Source organism: Peromyscus leucopus, chromosome 2 (genome assembly GCF_004664715.2).
Source record: "Peromyscus leucopus breed LL Stock chromosome 2, UCI_PerLeu_2.1, whole genome shotgun sequence".
Classification (NCBI taxonomy): Eukaryota; Metazoa; Chordata; class Mammalia; order Rodentia; family Cricetidae; genus Peromyscus; species Peromyscus leucopus.
Genome location: NC_051064.1, coordinates 102233491 through 102255998, shown reverse-complemented (window position 1 = coordinate 102255998; position 22508 = coordinate 102233491). Strand labels below are relative to the sequence as shown.

The 22508-nt window shown below is 41.7% G+C and overlaps 1 protein-coding gene and 1 long non-coding RNA gene across 2 annotated transcripts in view; one reads left to right on the top strand and one right to left on the bottom strand.

The window, feature by feature from the left end:
• The window catches only part of Atg4c (autophagy related 4C cysteine peptidase), a 73378-nt gene extending 53802 nt beyond the window's left edge, over positions 1–19576 (bottom strand). Inside the window, exons 1-2 of the mRNA XM_028870257.2 lie at positions 19489–19576; positions 924–1058 (exon numbers count right to left, since the gene is read on the bottom strand). Coding sequence (XP_028726090.1) covers positions 924–999 — 76 coding nt within the window. The 5' untranslated portion in view covers positions 1000–1058; positions 19489–19576. The remainder of the gene's footprint in view (positions 1–923; positions 1059–19488) is intronic.
• On the top strand, positions 971–20170 carry LOC119087421. The gene is made up of 3 exons (XR_005090870.1): positions 971–1055; positions 17348–17352; positions 19328–20170. It is a non-coding gene; the product is annotated as an uncharacterized LOC119087421 (long non-coding RNA).
• The last annotated feature ends 2338 nt before the right edge of the window (positions 20171–22508 follow it).

Sequence of the window (22508 nt, the reverse complement as noted above, 5' to 3'; positions counted from 1 at the left end):
TGGTCTCACTGTGCTCCCTGACCACAGATGCAGGTGGCTGCCACCGCCATGACACCCCTGCTGGAGTGCACTCTAGGCTGTGAGCCTCACTAAACGCCCCTCATTCACGCTCCGCTCCTTCTCGTCAGGCATTTGTTCAAGGCAACCAGCAAGCACTCAAACACGAGCTCAGCCTAAGGACTTCTCCCTCCCCGAGGCTTCGGCATGCCCAGCCATCCTGATTGGATTGCAGTGTTTGGATTTTGCGTGCTGAGAAAATGCTAAAAGTAAAGTCCAGGAGCGTCACCGAGAAGAAAGCCATACACCTGGGTGAATGAACTTGACAACATCTTATTTTGTCCATTCTGCTTACTTCCTAGTTTACATCTGAAGCTACCTCAAATTGAATTTAAAGAACTTTAGAATTTTTATGACCTGGACAAATTCATATGCACATAAGGCCTGAGGACATCAAAATATTCTACCACATTAGAAAACAATGAGTTCCATATCACATATTTACATCTTTTGTTCCCCGCATCTCTCTCTCTGTCTCTTTCTGTCTCTCTGTCTCTATCTCTCTGTCTCTTTCTGTCTCTCTGTCTCTTTCTGTCTCTGTCTCTCTCTGTCTCTCTGTTTCAATCTTTGAGACAGAGTCTCATATACAGCCCTTACTGGGCTGAACTCACTATATAGACCAGGCTAGCCTTGAACTCATAGACTTTCCTGCCTCTACATTCAGAATGCTGGAATTACAGATCATGCCCACATTTCAATATAGTGTATTTGAGTCTCTAAGCAATGTTCATAATGCTATTCCACTTTCTTTAAGAAATTCTTATCAGCACTGTTTATACTCCATTCATATTTCAAGACTATTCCAGTCATAATAAAGTATTTCATTCTCAAGTAAGCTTACACAATGCTTAAATCACAATACTTACTGTATTTCATGTTGTTCCAAGCAGACATAAATTTAGTTTTTAGCTTGTCAACTTCATCTGTTCCTGAAGCCTCCATATTCAAACTCTAAAGAAAAAGCCATCACTTGATTCCATTCTTTTATAAAATTCACTGTACTGAAAGAAAAAAAAAATAAGACAAATAAGTAATCAACACACATTATATGGTACCCTACTGCTAAAGTTACTTACATTATTAAATGTAATTTAAACTGAAAATAAACAAAACAGGCTGAGGCTGTGGCTCAGTTGGCAGAATGTTGGCCTGGCATGCACAAAGCACCACATAATTAATTCCAAGCACCACATAGGACAGGCACTGCGGCCCGGGCCTGCAATCCCAGCATTTCGGAGGGAGAGGCAAGAGGTCAGAAGTCCAAGTCCATCCTCAGCTGCAGAGTGAGTTCAAATTTGAGGCTAGCCTGAGCTACAATAGCCTTGTCTTTAAAAAAAAAAAAAAAAAAAAGAAGAAGCCGGTCTGTGGTGGTGCACGCCTTTAATCCCAGCACTCGGGAGGCAGAGGCAGGCGGATCTCTGTGAGTTTGAGGCCAGCCTGGTCTACAAATCGAGTTCCAAGGCAGCCAGAGCTGTTACAAAGAAAAACCATGTCTCAAAAAAAAAAAAAAAAAAAAAAAACTGTTGATACCCAGATGACTTTTTAAAATTTATAATCCTCTTGTTTCAGCCTCATGTGGGATTACAGGCATGAGCGCCACCACTTAACCAACAAAAATATTTAAATATGCTTCCTTCTTAATATGTTCCTGCTAAGACTTGATGAATAAAGCATTTGTTTTCATACGCAGAAAAACAGTCCCAGTTTTTAAATCTAACACCTCTCTGTCACTTAACCTCATAGGTCCACCACTGCAAGTCTAGTGGTACTGATCCTTGATTAGCTGAGTGTACCTCAGGTCAGCCCCTGTGTGATCTGAGGATCGTGATTATTTTTCTTTGTTTTTTATACACCAAAATATGCACATATGTCAATGCCTATAATATGACTGATTTGAAAACAGACATAGCTTCGTGAGACCAAAATCACCTCCAAAAGCATTCTCCTAATCCCTTCTTTTGAAGTAAGAAAACTTGAGAACTACTCTTTTTTTCTTTCTGAACATTTTATTTGATTATTTTTCTTTGAAACAGCCCAGTCGGGAGCTGGAGAGCTGGCTCAGCAGTGAAGAAGAGCACTGTCTGCTCTTGCTGAGCAGTTTCCAGCTCCCACATGGTGGCTCACGACTGTCTGTAACTCCAGTTCCAGGGGGATGCAGTACCATTTCCTGGCCTCTATATGATGCCTTCCATACATGCAGGTCGGAGACTCATACACATAAAATAAAAACAAATCTTAAACAAAAACCAAGAGTATACCTCTCCCTCCCTCCCTCCCTCCCTCTCCCCTCTCCTTCATCTCTCACTTGGCAGCTTCTCCAAAGCAGGAAGCTTTGGTCCTGGGTTTAACTGGGGTCACCCCAGTGGTTCCCTTCCGGAGATTTTGTCATCAGGCACCCACACAGAGAACAAACTGAGGGGGACCATGAGGTTCAGCTTCCTGTAGTCGTCATTTCTCCAGAAGCACTTTCCTCACTTTACAGGGAAGACATCATCAAGCTTCTGAACAGCCAGTCAGATTCAGCTGCTTAGTCATGTAGAGACTTCACCTCCTTAATCTAACTCCCAGGACAGCTTTGGCCAAAGGAAATTACAAAGGTCTCTTGGGTGAATTCACTAATTTAGTTTCACCTTAAAATGAGGGTGGGCTAGGCCGGTGAGAAAGCTGGGTGAGTACAAGCACTTGCTGGGCGAACCTGCACGCCTGATTTGATCCCCAGGCCCCATGGCCAACTTCCCAAAGCTGTCTTCTGACTGCTACAAACAAGTCACAGCACACACACATCTGCACTCTCTTTTTTTTTTTTTTCTGTCACACACACCACACACCTGCACTCTCATACACAATACGCACTTTCCTGCACTCTCAATTTACACCACACACAACACCTGCACTTCAATACAGCACATACACATCTGCACATCTTGACTCTCACATATCACATGCACTCTTGCACACACACACACACACACACCTGCACTCTCAATACACACATCACACACACACACACACACACACCTGCACTCTGAATACATACATCTCACATACATGCACACACCCACACACACATAAAGTAACAATACATATAATATTTATTATATAATTTTTAAAAGAAAAGCACTGAGTATTTGTCGTACTGTCAAATTCTGAACTCCCCTCACTATTCCCATTTCTCTTTCCAGAAACTTCTCTAGGTTTTATTTGCTTCAAGAGAGTCACACTATGGAACTCAGACCAGCCAGGAACTTGCCACCTTCCTTTTTCGACCTCCTGAGTACTGGGAGGACAAGCATGTGCCACCCTGCCTGGCTAGGGTTTTTTAATTAATTAATTAATTAATTAATTAATTAATGGCAATTTGTGTAAGTTTCAAGGCAAGTTACACGCACCTATAGCTCCCACCTCTCTGGAGGCTGAGGCAGAAAGGGCCACCTGGGCTGGCAGTTAAAGGCCAGCCTGGGCTGCAGTTGGAATCTTTCTTTGGCCACCAACCAGCTGCTGAATAAAAATTCCAACTGCAAATGGCACCCCAGTTGGGCACCAAATGCTGCAGGCTTTCAAGGACCGCCCGCCAGCCCCCAAATCATGACGCACAGACTTCTTATTAGTTATGAATGCTCAGCCTTAGTTTAGGCTTGTCCCATAGCTCTTATAACTATATTAACCTGTTTCTCTTCATCTATGGTTTGCCTCTGGGCTTTTTACCTTTCTTTCCTTCTGTATATCCTACTTTCCTGCTTCCTCCATGTCTGGCTAGTGGCTGCCTGGCTGGCTGGCCCCGGGGTCTTCCTCTCTTTCTCCCTCATTCTCTCTAGAGCCTAGATTCTTCCTCCTACTCTGAGCTCGCAGGTTTTCACAAGCCTTAGAACCACAGAGATTTAGTTAAAGCTGCTTTTGGTAGCAGCAACAGAGCCATTGTCTGGGGGAACAGATCCCCCTCCAGGCTACAGCCTGGACAGCTGGGCTGCTAGTAGTTCAAACACAGCCACTGTGAGGAGGGTCAGTCACTGTGAGGAGGGTCAACCACTGTGAGGAGGGTCAGTCACTGTGAGGAGGGTCAACACTGTGAGGAGGGTCAGCCACTGTGAGGAGGGTCAGTCACTGTGAGGAGGGTCAGCACTGTGAGGGGGGGGGGGGTCACTGTGAGGAGGGTCAGCCACTGTGAGGAGGGTCAGCACTGTGAGGAGGGTCAGTCACTGTGAGAAAGGTCAGTCACTGTGAGGAGGGTCAGCCACTGTGAGGAGGGTCAGCCACTGTGAGGAGGGTCAGCCACTGTGAGGAGGGTCAGCCACTGTGAGGAGGGTCAGTGAGGAGGGTCAGTCCACTGTGAGGAGGGTCAGCCACTGTGAGGAGGGTCAGCCACTGTGAGGAGGGTCAGCACTGTGAGGAGGGTCAGCCACTGTGAGGAGGGTCAGCCACTGTGAGGAGGATCAGTCACTGTGAGGAGGGTCAGCCACTGTGAGGAGGGTCAGCCACTGTGAGGAGGGTCAGCCACTGTAAGGAGGGTCAGCCACTGTGAGGAGGGTCAGCCACTGTGAGGAGGGTCAGCCACTGTGAGGAGGGTCAGCCACTGTGAGGAGGGTCAGCCACTGTGAGGAAGTTCAAACGGCAGTAATGAAAGGCTGTGATCAAATAACTGTGGAAAGGTGTTTCCAAACTGGAAGATTTCTACTGAGGACGCAACGGATTATAGCTATCCTACTTGATTTAACAGTCCGTTGGCTCAGGTTCCCACTGGTGTCAGAGACAGAATACTAGTTTGTCAAACTTGTCCCTGACAAGTGGCTGAATTTGGGCAAAGAACTGGGGTTAGCCAGGATAATACCACTTCCAGACCCATACTGTCTCACCCATGCCTGCCATGAGGACATAGAGAACTCAAGATCAATACAAGGTAGACACCTACTTTAAAAAGAGCCTGGCCCAGCTTCTCAGAAAATTGGGAACTGATCTACTTCAGAACCCAGCTATACCACTCTTGGGCATATGCCCAAAAAATGCTCAATCATACCACAAGGACACTTACTCAACTGTGTTCATAGCAGCTTTATTCATAATAGTCATGTTGTGGAAGAGTTGTTTATGCAAAGATGTGTTGGATTTGTTTAACTATGTAAAGATGTGTTGCACTTTTTTAATTTTGTAAAGATGTGTTACTGTTTTACCTTGCCTGCCTAAGGTACCTAATTGGTCTAATAAAAAAGTTGAATGGCCAATAGCTAGGCAGAGGAGGGATAGATGGGGCTGGTGGGCCGAGAGAATAAGGAGGAGGAGGAATCTAGGCTTTAGAAAAGAGAGAGAAAGAGAGGGAAACGCCCGGGGCCAGTCAGTCATGCAGCTTCCAGCCAGCCAGACATGGAGGAAGCAGGAAAGTAGGATATACAGATAGAAAGAAAGGTAAAAAGCCCAGAGGCAAAATGTAGATAAAGAGAAACAGGTCAACATAAGTTATAAGATCGAGTGGGATAAGGCTGAGCATTCATAACTAGTAAGAAGTCTCTGTGTCATGACTGGGGGCTGGTGGTCCGAGAGAGCCTGCTGCACTGGACTACTTAGGAAACCTTGATTTAAAGAAGAGCAAAATCATTTCATTAGCCTAGGAGGTCTACATAATAGCCATTTTTCAGTATATTTCAATCCCTCTAGTATCTAAAATGCCTGGCCTGACTGGCCCTGCAATCAGACCAAGTTTTATTCCATACAAACTCAACATGGAAAAATATCAAAATAACAAACCTCAAAACTGCCAGATTTCTTCTTAGAAGGTATCCATAGTTTCTTTCTTTCTTTCTTTCTTTCTTTCTTTCTTCTTTCTTTCTTTCTTTTCTTTCTTTCTTTCTTTCTTTCTTTCTTTCTTTTTCCAGAGTTTAAAACATTCTGGATATCAGTAAATCTTTTTTCAAATAAACATCTTTAACGTCTATTACAACTGATCTAATTATCATCTCCAGATATCTGCTCAGCATTTACATTCTGACAAATCTTTTTGTTGTTTTGTTTTGTTTTGTTGAAACAGTCTCTCTATGTAGCCCAGCTGTCCTCAAACTCACAGAGATCTACCTGTCCCTGCTCCCTAGTACTGGGACAAAAAACAAGTCACCACACTCAGTGACAATTCCATTTTTAATTAGAAGATAATTACATGAAAAAGGAGATAACTCCAACTGTACTTCAATAAATAGAGATTAAGGGAGCAAGATAAAGTTTACTCTTAAACTTTACTGTTAATGATGTGCAAAGCAGAGTGATGACTAAGCAAAGTTCTTCTAGAAAATGGTCATTTTCAGGGTCATTTTTCTGTCCGTAACTATGAATTAGGACAGTTATAAATTATAAACTAGTGAGTAAAAGGGGTATTCAAACCAAGGTCCTTGAAGTCCAGATGAAGGTACTCACACTCTCCCATCCAGCAATAGATGGAATATTTTATCCACTGAGGATTTAAAGCCAGAAAGCTGCAGACAGAACCATCGGGAATGACCGTACAAAATACATCTTAGTCACAGTGTACATATGCATATGCCTGGATTCCTTCCTCAGCTAGTATTCTGTAGCAAAACGAAATACAAAAGTTGCCTAAGAATTCTTAAATTTTATTTATTAATATTGTGGGGGAGGAGAAGGAGACAAGCAAAGGAGGAGAGAGATAAGAAGAGAGGCAGAGGTGAGGGGATGGGCTTGTGCTACAGAGCAAGTGTGGATGGGGTCACAGGATGACTTTCGGGAGTCAGTTCTACAGAGGGCTCTGGGATCGAACTCAGATCAGGCTTCCACAGCAAGTGCCTTCACCACTGACCCCCCTCACCAACTCTCATTTTTTATTTTTATGTGCTTTTCACTACACCATTAAATAAAATGAATAGTAAAAATCACTCTTTTTTCGTTCATTATCACCCTTTGTATGCTTGCATTTTTTAAAGATGCTTTTATTATTTTAATTATCATACATGGGGTTGGAGAGTATGCACACAGAGAAGTGCAGGAGCCTGTGGAGGCCAGAGGCATCAGATCCCCCTGGAGCTGGAGTTTCAGACAATTGTGAGCTGTCCAGTGTAGGTGGTGGGAACTGAACTTGGGTCCTCTAAAGGGTCAGTACATGTTTTTAACTCTTGAACCATCTCTTCAGCCCTTACATCCCTTTATTCTTATCAATAAATATCAATTCTTTATAGCTATCATCTGTGCTTTCTAATATCTCTCTATCTTAGTTCTTTATTTATACATTGTAATCATTTCTATTCCCTCCCACATCTATCTGCCAATCATTTATTTTTATGCACTAAGCTTATGCTCTAGAAAATGTAACTCCTCCTTAAATCAGGAATGCAGCACTTTTAGCATAAAGAGACAGGGGTGCTAATAGTCACACTGGCTGTCTCCCCTTAGAGCTAATGGAGAAACCAATGGCACTAAGACAAAGATTAAAAAAAAACAATTCCAAACACAAAGAGCAACACGAGCCCGGGAGGACATATATTCTCAGAACAAGGCTAGAAAACAATGACGGACCAACAGCAAAAAGAGTCAGTAAGAGTTTACTTGCCACCAATGCGTCAAGGACAATCTGTCATGCATTATGTTTAAACAAACATTGCTGGAGAGACTGCTCCTGGGGATCACATTCTCCACTTAAAAACATTATGCTGATACACAGTTATGTCATAATGATGACCTAAATGAAACAGAACACTCAAACATTATCTTAAATCCAAACGGTAGAGAGGAATCTAAGTACTGAGCAGACACATCTGTGCTGCACTGTACATTACATCTCACAGGCTGTGCAAATCATCATCATAACCACCCTCCAGGGGACACAACGGTTTAAATGAATCTCATGGCTTACTTGAAGATTGCTGTAAGAATTATTAGTGAGGAGGCTGAGCACTAGAGGTTTAACCCCCCGGTGGTTAAGAGCATGTGATGCTCTTGCAGAGGACCCGAGTTCAGTTCCCAGCACCCACACTGGGGAGCTCCAAAACCATCTAAACTTAAGTTCCAGGGAATCTGACACCCTCTTCTGGCTTCTATAGGCACATGCATGTGATGCACATACAGACAAGCAGTCACACACATACACATAAAATAAAAATACATACTTTAAAAAGAGTTAGTATCTGGACTATCTGAAGATAGTACCTGTATTGTCTTGATTTTATCTCTAATATATAGTATTTACTACATTTTGATAAACAAATGTTATGTCAGGATCTCAGTAAAATCTGACCAATTCAAGTTAACTACAAATACTTAGAGATTTCATACTTTTAAGCTAAGTATGCCAAGCGGTTAAATAGTTCAGTCTACACATAAAAATTACCATTGTAAGAACTGAAACTTACTTGACTCTCCAGACCGAAAAGGAACTTACTGAACATCTAATAAGTAGGTGGCATGAAAATCACGAGTATCTCTTGATCCCTGGGCCCTGTACCATACACTCCAATCCATCGGTGATTTCTCTTAACCAACAGTGCTTGGTAGAAAGGAGTAGCAGAAGAAAATGTGGAAGTAGGAAAGGCTTTAAATAGATCCCGTTCAAACTGCAAAAAACCCAATCTGCCTTCTGGTTCACACCCATCCCATCACACATCACTACCCTAATCAAGAACCCAGCCTTAACCACAGTAATGAGACCTCCTTTCCAACACCCATTCCAACAACACTTCCTTAGCCTCTGGATGGTCACTTCGAGAACAAGTGTGTCGGTACGGTACTAAACCCAAAACACAGTTATAACTGTAAAAGCCTAACGGTGTTTCAAAGTGTTCATTCTCCAGTGAACTGTTCTGGAGAATCCACGTTAACTTCAGGATATTTGCTCGTGTTTAACAACTACATTTCCTTGAAAGATGGTATGTGGTGGGCTAGGAAGATGGCTCCATCCATAAAGCCTGGCAAGTATGAGAATCTAAGTTCAATCTCCAGAAGACCCTATAATACGACAGAACCAAAATTCTTCCTTATGATTTCCAATAACCAGTTGTGCTGGTCCTTAGAAACTAATCCTTCTTCAATTTGAAATCCCAGTTGGGGTATGTGTGTGTGTGTGTGTGTGTGTGTGTGTGTGTGTGTGTGTGTGTGTGTGTGTGTGTGTTGGGTTGTTTTTGTTCTGTTTCATTTGTGGGTTTTTTTGGTGGTAGTGGTAGTTTTTTTGAAACAGGGTCTCTCTATGTAATCCTGGCTGTCCTGGAACTCAATATGCAGACCAGGCTGTCCTCCAACTCACAAGATCCCCACTTGCCTCTGCCTCTCAAGTGCTAAGATTAACAGTGTAGGCTTCCACACCCAGCCCCCAGCTGGTGTCTTAAAACATCTTCCTAATCCCCTCCAGTCTTCTCTTTTCCATATGAACTAGCACCAATCTTGTTAATGGATCAGAAGACAGTAGACAAGTGATAATGAAGACCTAGTCACAGTGCTGGTAAGGGACTAGAAAGAGGGCACCCACAGAAAGCTGAAACAGTAGAACTGGCAACATGGCAAGAATGTGTCATGCAAGTACACACACAAGACAGAGTCCTAAATAACTCAGATTTCAAATGGTCACATCAACAGAAACAAGGAAACCAAACAGAAAAGGCTAAGCTTAAAATAAAATATAGTGAGGGGCTGGAGACATGGCTCAATGGTTAAGAGCACTGGCTGCTCTTGCAGAGGACCCAGGTGGTTCCCAGGACCCACATGGCAGCTCACAATCATCTGTAACTCTAATCCCAGGGATCCAACACCATGTTCTGGCCTCCACAGGCACCAGACATGCATGTGGTGCATAGACATACGTGCAGTCCAAACACTCATCCACATAAGAAAGAAAGGGGGGAGGGGAGAGAGAAAGAGAAGTTTTTAAAATGAAATAAAACAGCGAGTTTGCAACAAAAGTGGTTAAACTCTTTTCCAAGTCAACTTTCATTGGTCATTTTTGCCAAGAAAAACTTCACAGGTACTGAGGGCAGTAACTACATACCATTTAAACACAAAATATCACACTCATTCACCAAATATTTGAGAAGCAAGGCAATAAGGGAGATAAATCAAGCCACAAAACTCAGCTCCTGCCTTCATCTACTTTACATGCTAACAGCACACCACTGAATGGTCATGTACCACAACAAAGTGTGACAGGCGAGAATTAGTTCCTCTTCCCAGTGAGAGCATCACACAAACAGTATCACAGGACAAACACAGTTACAACCGCACTGTTCAGATACAAAGACCAAGGACATACAAATGCATCTCTCTATTCCCAACACAATGCAGGAAAACACTACACAGAATACTCAGATGCCTTAGTATCCTCAACAATTGCATCTATTGTTAAAAAGGTAATGCCTGAATTACATCATCACTCCAAAGAAGAGCACTGTTTAAAACACTCACAAAGACAATCACTTTGGCTTACAAATAGAAATCATTTGAGGTTTTGTTTTGTGTGGGTTTTTTTTTTATGTCATTCTTAATTTTAAGTAATATTACAGCAAGTGGGAAATATACCCACAAGTTTTAATCCTTACAAAGGTTAAAAAAAACTCTACAAACTACATGTTCTTCAGTGTATATAACTGCTCCTGAGTTCTCTGTAACTACATACTATGATAAGATTTACATTATAATGTCTACTATAGTAGTTTTATAGATGACTCATTTTATAATCTATTAAAAAGTAGTTTACTAGACACCTATTTTAAATTGATAACATAGCCACATGGGGAAAAAGTATTTTGAATACAATACCTTTTGTGAAACATAGTCTAAGGTCATAAAATGGCAAAGTAATCTTTATCTGGTAGATTTGTTGTTGGATACAATAATGAGCTAGTAATTTTAAAACTTTATGTGTCACAGGATAGAATGGATAAGTAGGTATGTTGATATGGTGGAGAACCCCAATTGTCCCAATGGTTAAAAAAAAATAGAGAGATGAACTGGAGAAGTGAAGAGAACCCTTCGATGCTGAACTTGAACAGAAGGTGTTCTATGAACTAATGGCTTCTTTTTTTTAAAGTACACATGGGTGGCTGTGTAGGACCTATTTAAAATGTTTAGAAACAAAAATTCCCAGTAGCATATTCAATGCCTAGATCTTGGTTCCTAAGTATCATCTCTCAGTAACTAAACCAGAACTTTATGGTTAAATGGTTGATTCCAGATCTCCAGCAGAGACTGTACCAGATGGGTACAGAACACTTCACAGTACAGTGGAGGGAAATGATCAACAACTGATGGGAACTATCCAAAGGAACAAGAAGAACAAGCTTGGAGACTGCCACTGACCAAATCTGAGATAATTTATCATCAAAAGAAAACAAAACAAAACAAAAAAAGATGATGCGGCTAGAGAGACGGCCCAGTGTTAAGAGCACGGATTGCTCCTCCAGATGACCCAGGTTGGATTCCCAGCACCCACAAGGTGACTCACAACCATCTGTGGCACCAGTGTCAGGAGTTACACCTGATCCTGGACCTGACACTCTCTCCTGGCCTTGGAGGACACTGCATGCACATGGTACACAGACATACATGCAAGCAAAACACTCATCCACATAAAATTTAAAAGTAAATAAATCTTTAAAAAAAATGATGGTAACAGATTATAACACAAAACAAAAACGTCTTAAGAATCCTTAGGTGGGGTTGGGGATTTAGCTCAGTGGTAGAGCACTTGTCTAGCAAGCACAAGGACCTGGGTTCAGTCCTCAGCTCCAGAAAGGGAAAAAAAAAAAAAAAAAAAAAAAAAGAATCCTTAGGTACACAGTACTGAGAAATAAAAGAAAAAAATACAAAGTCTGGCACCTCATGCCTATAATCCCAGCATTCTGTAGACTACTGTGGCTGAAGACTACAAGCTAAAGGGCAGTCAGGGAAAGACAGACTGTCACCAGGATGGGGAAATGGCTCCTCTGAGAAGATACCAGGAAGTGAAAAGGTCTGACAGCATTGAGACAAACAGCAGTACAAAGACTGACTCGGGCAAGAATTATGAATGGCTACTAAACATACAAAAACCGCTGGGAAAAAGAATAGCCACAGGATTTCAAAGATCACCCCCTGGAGTGAGTATTAAGTGCAAACAGGAAAGGTATTTTAGAATATAGAAGGCTGGTTAGCATCAGATGGGGTAAGCTCTCTACTAGGGAGAAATGCAAAGCTGATGATTTTCTCACTCCAGAGTCAAAACTTGTTCACTGTGTGTCCTGGTTAGCTTTGCTGTTGCTGTCATAAACCTTGACCAAGAGCAATTTGAGGGAGAAAAGGGCTTATTTGAACTTATAACCCCCAGGTCACAATCGATCATCAAGGGATGTCAAGGCAGGAGCTAGAGGCAGGAGTTGGAGGTGGGAACTAACACAGAACCATGAAGGAACACTGCTTACTGGCTTGCTTCCCCTGGCTTGCTCAGCTTACTTGTCTATACAGCACACGACGACCTGGCCAGGGGCAGCACTGCCCAGTGGGATGGGCCCTCCCACATCAACCATCAATCACTCCACACAAGCCCATAGACCAATCTGATGAAGGCAACTCCTCACCTGGGGTTCCCTCTTCACGGGTGACAACAAACTAACCAGGAGACCCCGAAACTAACTGAGAAGAGATGATCAGACATATCAATTTTGTTTGTACTGAAAAAAAAAAAATTGTCTTTAAAGAGAAGGACAGAAGGGAAGGAGGGAGATGGGAAGAAGAGAAAATGGTCTCTGCACAAGAAAACAGAGAGGGAGGCGGTGCAGCTCAGTGGCAGAGCAGTTGCCTAACATGCACAAGGCCCGATGCCTTAGATTTAAGTTCCAGCACGGCAAAAGAAAAAGAGAAAAACGAGAAAAGAAAACAGAAATATGACAACTCCAGATATTCTATGATCTAGGACTAGATTAAGTTTTTTGTTTGTTTTTGTTTTTGTTTTCTTTTTTTTTTTTTCTTTTTTTTTTCTTTTTTTTTTGAGACAGGGTTTCTCTGCGTAGCTTGCGCCTTTCCTGGAGCTCACTTGGTAGCCAGGCTGGCCTCAAACTCACAGAGATCCGCCTGCCTCTGCCTCCAATGTGCTGGAATTAAAGGTGTGTGACACCACCGCCTGGCTAGATTTAGTATTTTTTTAAGTTATGGTAAGATTATTGGCATGATTGGGAAAATCTGGGTTTTGAATATGGATGACACAAAAGATGGTTAAATTACTATGGTATACTAACGGTGGCATGGTTATAGGAAAATGACCTAATTATTAAAATCTGCATGAGGAAGTACTCGGGAGTGATGTGCCACACTGGCTTCATCTTCCTTTCAAAGAGCTCAGTAAGAAAAATGTGTCTTTAAAGTGATGTGCATTTAAATATGGAAAACACATCCACTATAACGAACAGAAGCCCAAATGAGGGCTAGTGTTGACAGCTAGCAATCTAAGTGTGGGCTGGAAGGAGAAGGTGGAAATTAGGTTGACCTCAGAGCAGCTCAACTACCTTCCTCCTCTACTCATAGAGCTAACGTGAATGCAACATTCCAAAGTTCGCTAAGATTAAAAAAAAAGAGTAATAATTCTAACAAACGGTAAATGATCACAAACCAACACCATGTGTGTTCTGACACACCTAGAGCCTCACAGACCTGCTTGAGAACTCTGTGCTAACCCATCCCTGGGCCACAATGAATACAAAAAGCTAAGTTAGATAGTACTGTCTCCAAAGCCAAATACAACTATCAAGCCACACAACTAAAACACTGTCACCCAAGTCAGAGGACTTCAGAGTCAGTATCCTAGTTACAGTCACTATCACTAGGACTCTGCACCAGGGAGGGGCACTGGGGAGCCTGTGTACACACACTCTCTTCTGACCCTTAGGACAAGGACAAGGCCTGTAGGCGGAAGTTTCTGTTCTGCCCACAACTCCCAAATACCCAGCAGACACTTCCCAAATTACCACACAGAAGCTTATATTAATTATAAAGGCCCAGCCAGTAGCTCAGGCTTATTCCTGACTAGCTCTTACACTTAAATTAACTCATAATTCTTATTTATGTTTAGCCACATGGCTTCTCAGTACCAACTACATTCTCATCTTGCTTCTTCTGCATCTGGCTGGCAACTTCTGACTCCACCCTTCCTCTTCTCAGCATTCTTAGTTTGCTCACCCCACCTACACTTCCTGCCTGGCTACTGGTCAATCAGTGCTTTATTAAACCAATTCGAGTGACAAATCGTTACAGTGTACAAGAGCATTATCCCACAGCAAAGGCCAGCTCTCCTATCCTTCATGTCTGAGCTGTTTTGCACAACTCTGTATGTCTGTACTCCAGCAAGTAACAAGAGACGCTGGACTCCGATATCCTGACTCCAAAATGAAAGTACTTTGTCATATACTTTACACTAATAACATCACTGTGAAATATGAAATCTAAGCTGACTGTACTGACCCATCAAAAATCACACAGTTGAGAAATGCTGAAGGAGAAAAGAATGTCTGTAATTCCACTATGTACATTTGTATTTATATATGAACCAAGTAAGAGAAGTTAGAATATAGCCAGATTCCCTATTGACTGCCAAATCTCAAGCCAAAAACCTAAAATGTTATTTAATAAGGTATCACTCAGTGTCTTACGGTTTTATTGCTATGAAGAGACACCATGACCACGGCAACTTTCATAAAAGAAAACATTCAACGGGAGCTGGTTTACATGTCACAGGTTTAGTCCATTATCATCATGGCAGGAAGCATGACAGCACACAGGCAGACATGGTGCTGGAGAGGTAGCCACGAGTTCTACATGTGGATCCACAGGCAACAGGCAGAGAAACATTGGGCCTGGCTTGAGCATTTGAAACCTCAAAGCCCACCCCCAATGACACACTTCCTCCAACAAGGCCACACCTACTCTAAAAAGGCCACATGTCCTAATCCTTTCAAATGATGCCACTTTCTATGAGCCTGTGGGGGTCATCTTCCTTCAGATCACCACACTTAGTTATACTATTGCAAATGGTTTTAATATGTCACATGTAGAATCAAAACAGATACCAACACATTTCCAGATGCTTTCACCTACAGCTCCACCCCTCTGCATTCAAGGATAAAAGACTACCAAAAGAATCTGAGTGCTATTCCATTATTCAAGTAGAATAAACTCAGGAGGCACAGGTAGGCGGATCTCTGTGGGTTTGAGGCCATTCTGGTCTACATAGTAAGTTTCAGGCCTGGCTACATAGTGAGACACTGTCTTAAATACACACACACACACACACACACACACACACACACACACACACACACAGAGTAATGACACACAGAAAACTTTTCTATTTTTAATATTAATTATATAAAAGTTAATAATATAGATTAATAATAAAATTAATCTTTAATACCACTGCCATAATAAAAATACTAATAAAAAGGTTTAGCCCTGGAAACTTGATCTTTCAATGTTCTCTATCTCAAAGAATTCACCACAATCAATCCAGTTATAAGACCTGTGTCTTATAACTACCTAGGGCAGACAAGGACATCTTCTCCCTCACCTCTCACGTCCATCTACTTCTGCCTTTACTACCACATTCTCCAGACAGTCTCACCCCACATGTGGGCTTTTCTAACACTCTCCTTACAGGACTCTCTCATCTTCAATCTTCCCCTCTATATTTCTTCCTCGGAAAAAATAGCATCAAGTCCTTTTGTAATAGCATTTGACACAGCGGTAACTTCAATGTGACTACCTGGTGTATATCTGCCTTCTCTATTACACAGAAAGTTCCGTTGTGATGGACTACTTTACTCACTGGGTTGGCTAGTTTCAAGACAACCTGACACAAGGTAGAATTATCTATCTGAAAGGAGGGAATCTCAATTGAGAAGCAGCCTCCATCAGATCCAGCTGTAGGGCATTTTCTTAATTAGTGATCAACGGGGTTGGGCCCAGGCCTTTGTGGGTGGTGCCATCCCTAGGCTGGTGGTCCTGGGTTCTATAAGAAAGCAGGTTGAGCAAACCATGATGAACAAGCCAGTAAGCGGCACTCCTCCATGGTCTCTGCATCAGCTCCTGCCTCCAGGTTCCTGCCATGTTTGAGTTCCTGTCCTGACTTCCTTTAATGATGGACTACAATGCAGATGTGTAAGCTTAAACAAATCCTTTAAGACTTCTTTTGGTCATGGTGTTTCATCACAGCAATAGAAATCCTGACTAGGACACTTGCCTACTTTATATCTGTGACCTATAGGAATCCCCAGTTAACAAATCCATGTTATATGTGAAGTAAACACTACAAATGGATTCATAAATAGTTCTAAAAAATAAAAATAAAGTAGTCATAAGGCTCAATTGCTAACATAAGGAGTACCTAATGACATAAATTCTGGTAACAGAATTATTGTGTCACATAACTCGGAAACTGAAATGCATCATATAGTTGACAATCTTGGCCTGTTTAATTGACAGTAACTCATAAAATAGTGAATTTTGAAAGTTTTTTTTAAAATCCTATGATTTGATTTAAAAAAAAAAAAAATGGTGAATCTACAAGTCACCTACCTGTTCTACTTCTTCAAATCTGACAACTAGCAATCTGCTCCCTAGGCTACCAGCCCATCCCCACCACTCAATAGCAAATACATGCCAAGGTGCCTTCACTGACTGCTCTCACATTCCTTCCATTCTTGAGGTAATCGCTCAGGATCTACACAACCCATCACTTCAGTCTGAGCTCTGGCCATCGGTTCAGTCCAAAGGGTTTTTTTTTTTTTCCTTCAAATGCAGGCATTGTATACCTGCTAAGTGGGTGATAACTGACACAGAAACAAGCCATTTCTACTCTGGCCTCTATAATTTAGCTTCGGGAATCTCTTCTCTTTGTGCTTCCACCTGGAATTGCTTTCCTCACAATTTCTACTTAACGAAACCCCTACCCACTATTTAAGATACAGATGAAATCTCGTTGGGTTTGATAGATGATAGGTAGATGATAAATACATAGAAAGTAGGTAGATGGAAGGATAGATGATAAATATAGATGAATAGATATAAAATAGATTGATGGATAAACAGAAAGACAGACAGATATGGGCAGATATAAAATGGCTGCTTTGCACATATTTACTGAACTAATGTTCTTTATGCATTAGTTTATGCAAAGATTAAAAAAAAATCTTTGCCCCTTTAGTGCATTAAGAACCATCAAGAGAACTGGATTTACAGTCTTTGAGTTTCAGTTTCTTCATATGAAAGTATCAATAATAATAGCTCATGGAGTTCATATAATGTGAAAATAATGCTTTGAAATTATATGGTACAGAGATGCCTCCTGGAGGTATGGTGTGCTGATGAATAAATGTCATGATTTCATTAAACAGTAAGAATCCAATGATTGCCTAGTAAATGAATAAACTCTAAGGAAAAAGTCAACTGGAAACTCAAAACTCTCAGAAAAATATATAAAACATATGTAGTCATGTAGCCTCTTACCTTTTTTTCCCAATAAAGAATTCCATGAATGAATTAATTCTGAAAATAAAAATGTTGACTTTTGTTTGTTTGAAGAGGTCATTTTTTTGGTTGGGTAGTTTAGGGTTTATTGTTTGTTTTGTTATGTTTTTGAAACATTCTCACTCTATGACCCAAGCTGACCTAGAACAAATTTATGTATCCTAGCCTGGCCTCAGACTCATGGAACTCCGTCTGCATCAGCCTCCCTCCTGAATGCTAGAATTACAGGCATGCATTAATTCTAAAATATTATGTGTGCATAATCTTAAACATAGCTGAAAACACTTCAGATTTATTAGAAATATTCCCAACTCGGAAGGGTAGATTTTAATTTTATTGATAGTTATAGATTGTATCACTTAAAGAATGACATTGGATACACGCCTTTGTGTGTCCCAGCACTCTGGACTCTGAGATAGGAAGACAGAATTAGAGCCAGCCCAGGTTGCATGATGAGACAGTTTTTAAAAAAGAAAGAAAACTATCTATCAGAAACTGTAATGCTGTAACACAATAATTAGAAGAGGAGCTGCAAAAGTCACTTAAATTGCAGGGAAAATAACTATCCATAGAATATTAACAAGCAAAGCAGTAATACAAAAATGTTGACCAAAGCTATCAGACTACTTAGAGCAAACAACGTTCAAAACAGTTTCACAAAACATTTTTCAGTATATATCCAGGCTGGAGAGTTGGCTCGGGGGTTAAGAGCACTGGCTATTCTTGTAGAGGACCTCAGTTGGATTCCCAGCACCCATATGGTGGCCCACAATCATCTGTAACTCCAGGTCCAGGGGATCTGATGCCCTCTTCTGACACCAGAAACAGACACATGTAGAAAAACACTCACACAAAAATTAAAAATAAAAAAATATTCTTTAAAATATATATGCATCCCATTTTTTAGAAACAGTATCAATTAAGTGGCCTCTAACCTCTTTTTACTAAATTATACCATCCCTCACATTGCCCAGTTTTTAACTTCAGTTTTCAAATTCTATGGCAGATGAACCAGTCAATTAGCTACTGACACTGGACTAATTAGCACTCTTCCCTGTTTGGGCTTTATAATTCGAAACTCAGAAAATACAGAGATTTTACATTTCAAAGCCTTTCCAGCCCCTCTGGGTACTTCCAAAGACCCATAAAGGCTCATTATCTAATTACAAATCACAAGCAGCAGGCAGGAAGGATGACTCCTTTGTGTCTATCTGCTATCAGCTGACACAAAACCAATCCAAAATGCCACGGGAATGTCAAGTCAGAAAAGGTAAACAAACAGAAGAAAATCCCCACCTAAGTAATTCAAATATGAAAAAGCCATAAGGCGACATAGTCTTAACTCCGAGGTAACGCTGAACCCCACGTGGAAAAGTTATCAATAAATAACAAAAAAAAAGTAAGACAAACCCTGAGAAACATAAACTCAAGCAAAGCCATGCTGAACTGACCCTGCGACATCTGTCATCTCACAGCCGATGATATCCTGAGTTTCCAACTTCAAAAACCCTCAGATGTGGGTGGGCATGTGAGAGTGAACAAAAGCCAAACTAGTGAAGTCAGCATCATTAGTACAGCCAGAGTAGAGTGGTACAGGCTGGAGTTACCCCCAAAGGGGCAATGGGGCTACAGATGGACAGATTGAGATCTAACATTTCCCACACACGCTTTTTTGTTTGTTTTAAATGGAAAGAAACTGGGGCAGTGAGACCAGGAAGGGTCAATGGGATGAGGCAGCTAGGGATAAAACAGCTCCCGGTCTGGTCAAGAAGGATAGAACAGCTGGCCACTGAGAGGCTTACAGTTCAAAGGGCGAGGGAGAAGTCGAAGATGACCCGCACAAGGAAGAAGAATCGGAAGAAGCTCCAACACCCTCCAGGAACCCAGACGGTTGGCCAGGGTCTGCACCCAGGGCAGGGCCCCGCAGAACCGGCCATTCGGAGACTACAAACACCAAACTCCAACCTTCTCCACTCCGCCAGCCTCAAGCCGACCCCTCGGCGGCGACACGGGACTGCATAACTGTACAGCGGCGCACGAGTCCGCACACCAGGATACGCTCCGGCTCCTGCAGCGGCACCGAGCAGCGCGTACGCACCGCGGGACGTACGGGACAGGGCCCCGTGCGGCCACCGTAGCACCGGACGCTGATGCCTCCGCAGGCCGCGATCTCGCAGGCAACTCTGTCCCAGGCCCTAAGCTCCTGGGATGCAGGCACAGAGCCCAGAGTCGTGCAACTGTGAGCGGCAGCCTCGTGTTAGGGTTTACAGCTGTCCCCCGCAGCTGTAACTACTGTATCTAAGCTACCAGCTGCCACGCACCGTGAGTGTTGCGGCCTCGGGACTACAAGATCCAGCATGCACAGCTCTGGGTCCTTAAGACCAAACCTTCTTGGATAAAAATACTAAGTCTCTCTGCACCAAGGCAAACTGTGGTTAAGGGTGCTGATTACATCTTGGTGGAGCGTCTAGGGACGTATGCATTCAGTTTTTCACATTCAGATTCTCGTCAAGGATTGAAATACAGAACCGGCCTTTAGGAAATGTGGAGAGAAATACTAAATAATGACAAAATGTAATTCTACTAATATATCCTTTTCAGTAACTGTTGAAGCAATGCATAAGAAATAAGAGTAGAAACTAGAAGGGGAAAAAAAAAAAAGACAGCAGCCCCTGCTACCCTACAGTTGAACCGCTAGAGAATGAAAGCCTTCTGGAATACAAAATATGTTCTTCTAATTTTAACTGTGTTTCATGATTAGAATTCAGGGGTGTTTTAAGACAGACTCTCGAAATTCCGCCAGGCTGGCCGGGAACTTGTGATCTTTTCTCAAACACTGGGGAAAACATCTTTATTGTTATTCTCATGCAAACATCTACCTAGAGTTTTTAGAGCGATTTATTCACCATTCACATGGGACAGCCAAATAATCAGTGGAGGGGTATGGCAAGACAAGTGGAAGATTTATTAGCATAGATAACAAAGTATCTGCTCCCTTATCTACTTGGATAGTTTGTTTTGAGATGCAGAACACTTTCTGACGACTTGGAGAAGGTAACTGGAGAAGGTAACGTGTATCTCACAAGCTGTCCCAAGCCCTTTTATAACTTCTCTAAGGACTTGTATGAGGGTTCTCTAAAGGAACAGAACTGATAGTGGCTTACAGGATATAGTCCAGGTAGTTCAACATGGCTGTCTCACACTGGAAAGGTGACTAGTAGTTGCTAAATCCATGAGGCTGAAGGTCTCAGAAATCCTAATATGGTGCTGGAGTCCTGGAAGATTCCTGGAGGTCTGTCTTCATTTGAAACCCAAAGAAGTTGGATTTAGTACTGGTCACAACAGGATAGATGAACTTGCCAGAGAAAGTAAGACCAGGTGGGCATGAAGCAGTTTCCTTCTTCCGTGTCTTTTTATCTCGGCTGCCACCAGAAGTTGTGGTCCAGTTGTACAGAGGGTCTTCCTACTTCAAATAATCTGTTTAAGAAAATTCCTCTCTAGAGTGCCCAGCAGCTTTAGCCTAAATTAATCCCAGATGTAGTCAAATCAACCACCAAGATTAGCAATCACATTATTATTACCAGAATGACTATATTTTGGGCATACTATATTAACAAACCATAAGAATCAGTGCTTGGATTTGTATAGTAACTATACAAAATTATGGTATATATGTGTATACTGCAAGCATAGGCTTTCTGTAGATTTATAGTAAAACAAACTTTAATTGGTTAGAAAAGGAAATGATAATGCCTTTCATTTTTGCAGTTTCACATAGGAGTCACAGAGGGACTTTTATATTCTCTAACACTGGCATGGAATCAGCTACCATATAAACGGCTTTCCAACTCCAGTGTGCTAAATTATGCAGTAGAAGCAAGTAAATATTTAAAATCGATGATCATGGAAAACAGTCTGCTGCTTCTCATACTCATGCACCAAACTGGAACTGCAGTGGGAGAGAATTTCCAGTCGTGATTTGATGGGAATGTTGATGAACTATAGTTAGGAGAAGTGGGATTCATTGGTGTCTGCAGTAAATAAACACTAAATTGCATTCACTTCACAGTGATATTAAGGAAGCTTTTTAAATATGCTGCATTTCTGGAAGACACGTTTCTAAAGCAGTTTCAATGATCAATTGTGTAAATGAACACAGAGGAGAGGTTAAAAGGGACATAATTTATGTAACAGACTGCTTTTTAGAGATTTTTAGAGCTGCAACGTTCAGCAGAAGTCTCTCCTGCAAATATCTTCGTCTACTTCAGCCGGTTGCCGTACATATAAGAGTAAAAACTGGACAGACTGCTCCTTTTAGTTCAGCAGATCAGGGACAAAGCACTATTAGCTGTTCCTGAAGCAGGGGTAGTTTTGTTAATTAGGAGAAATTTCAAGGGGAAAGGACAGAGATGAGAGCTTCAGCTTTTAGAAAGCTTAAAAAAACATGTATATAAGCCAGTTACACTAGCTAGCTAAAGGAGTCATACTAGACACTCAGGGTTCAGTGAAAGACCCTGACAAAATAAATAACATGGAGAGCTTTTGAGAAGACTCAAGATGTCAAATTCAGGCCTCCACACACATGGGCATGTACACTCTCACACACACATGTGGACAGGCATACACATATGCATACATTCAAAAAAGAAAGGGAGGGAGGGAGGAAGGAAGGAAGGAAGGAAGGAGGACCAAATCTCAACCTAATAGTTTACATACAACAAATGTATCACCAACAGAATACCAACTAGGAAAAAACTAAGTGTTTCTTCTAAAATGAGGAATGAGATAAGGGCATCCACTCTCTGGAACACAGGGCTTCAATTCTCTGCCAGACTAATAAGGCAAGAGAGAGAAATGAAAGGGCTACAAATAAAGTAAGAACGTATGCTATTCCTGTGTGTAGACAGTATGATCATATATCTAACACCCTAAAGATTCTCCCTGGAAGCTCCTAGACCTCAGAATGACTTTTGAGAACATAGAAG